Raw genomic sequence first — 1,303 nt, 5'->3', positions numbered from 1 at the left:
CGAGCGCATGCAGCAAACTGAAGCTGTGCCATTCTTCCGACTTCCATGCAGACTCCCATGGCGAGCTCCACTTGCCGCCCGGTCATTTCAGTTTTGCTAGCGTGCTCCTTCCTTCTCCCTCTTACCCATGCAAGGCTTCTCCTCGCCGGCACCACCAACGGCACCGTCGTCAACGAGAGCAAATCCTTCTCCATCAGAGCCGGCAGCGGGGAGGGCGGCGGCCGCGGATTCGGCGTGACCATCGGCCACGGCGGGCACGACACGTCGATTGGGATCGGCGGTGGGTTCGGAGGCGGAGCCGGCACTGCCCGTGGCGGCGGCGCGAGCGTGGGAGGCGGAGCGGGCGCTGGCGTCGGCATCAACGTAGGACACGGCGGGGTTGATGTTGGGATCGGCGGGGGCGGGGGCGGTGCGGTCAGCGGCGGCGGCGGCGGCGGTGTTGGTGTTCACATAGGCCGTGGTGGAGTGAGTGTTGGCACGGGTGGCGGCGGCGGCGGCGGCGGAGGTGTGGGTGGCGGAAACGGTGGTGGTGGTTCCGGCGGTGGCAGCGGTGTTGGACGTTCCGGCAACGCGGTCGGGAGCGGCGGAGGGTACGGGAACGCGAATGGAAGTAGCGGAGGTGGAGCGGGCAGTGGAGTTGGGTCGGCCGGCGGAGCTGTTGGCGGCGGCTCTGGAGGTGGCGGCGGTGGCCAAGGTTGAAGAGGTATCTCCATCTTATTAATTCAACAAGACAAGTCATGAGTGAAACTGGTCGCTGATTATAATGAACTAGAATCCCCAAAAGGGTATAGATATAGTAACTATATCCAAGATCGAAATGTATAGTAGTGATATATGAAATTTATACTCTGCTTGGCACATCCTCAAAATGTCTTTGCTGTTGTGGGTCTAGTATGTGTTTATGTAAGCTTGTCATCTTCTGCAAAGTGCTTAGTAACAATTGTAGTATGTCTGCACGGTATATTGATGAATGAATGGATGAAACATGTATGGTGTTTGGTGTATTTAAAACAGCTCAAAAGGCTTTACAAAGGTTAAATCGGGGAAAATCCTCAATTGTGCCACACGTTAACGCGTGTGCCACTGCCATATAAATGAAATTGTGTAGAAATAACATTCACGAATACTCTTTTTTTTTTTCAAGTTGCAATTCTTAATTTGTTTGTCCACTTTGAAGTCAAAGACATATCCCTTGAAAAAAAAAAAGAAAAGGGACGCCAAAGAATAGGATGGTCGCTCAGTCATTTGACCTGATACCATGCTTTTCATCAGAAACTATTGCAAGGAATTAGACACTACTTCA

At 53.4% G+C, this 1,303-nt stretch overlaps 1 protein-coding gene across 1 annotated transcript; it reads left to right on the top strand.

Annotated features, from left to right (window-relative positions):
* LOC120693539 (glycine-rich cell wall structural protein 1-like) lies at window positions 1-1,032 on the top strand. Its single transcript, XM_039976993.1, has one exon. It carries the CDS (start codon window positions 46-48, stop codon window positions 697-699), a length of 654 nt encoding a protein of 217 aa, XP_039832927.1. The 5' UTR covers window positions 1-45; the 3' UTR covers window positions 700-1,032.
* The last annotated feature ends 271 nt before the right edge of the window (window positions 1,033-1,303 follow it).

This window comes from Panicum virgatum, chromosome 9N, assembly GCF_016808335.1.
Source record: "Panicum virgatum strain AP13 chromosome 9N, P.virgatum_v5, whole genome shotgun sequence".
Lineage (NCBI taxonomy): Eukaryota > Viridiplantae > Streptophyta > Magnoliopsida > Poales > Poaceae > Panicum > Panicum virgatum.
Note: the sequence above shows the minus strand (reverse complement) of the source record. Positions and strands in the feature narration are given on the sequence as shown.

Bases quoted from the DNA above. Each gene is read 5' to 3' on its own strand.
- LOC120693539 (XM_039976993.1), top strand. From the start codon at position 46: ATGCAGACTCCCATGGCGAGCTCCACTTGCCGCCCGGTCATTTCAGTT.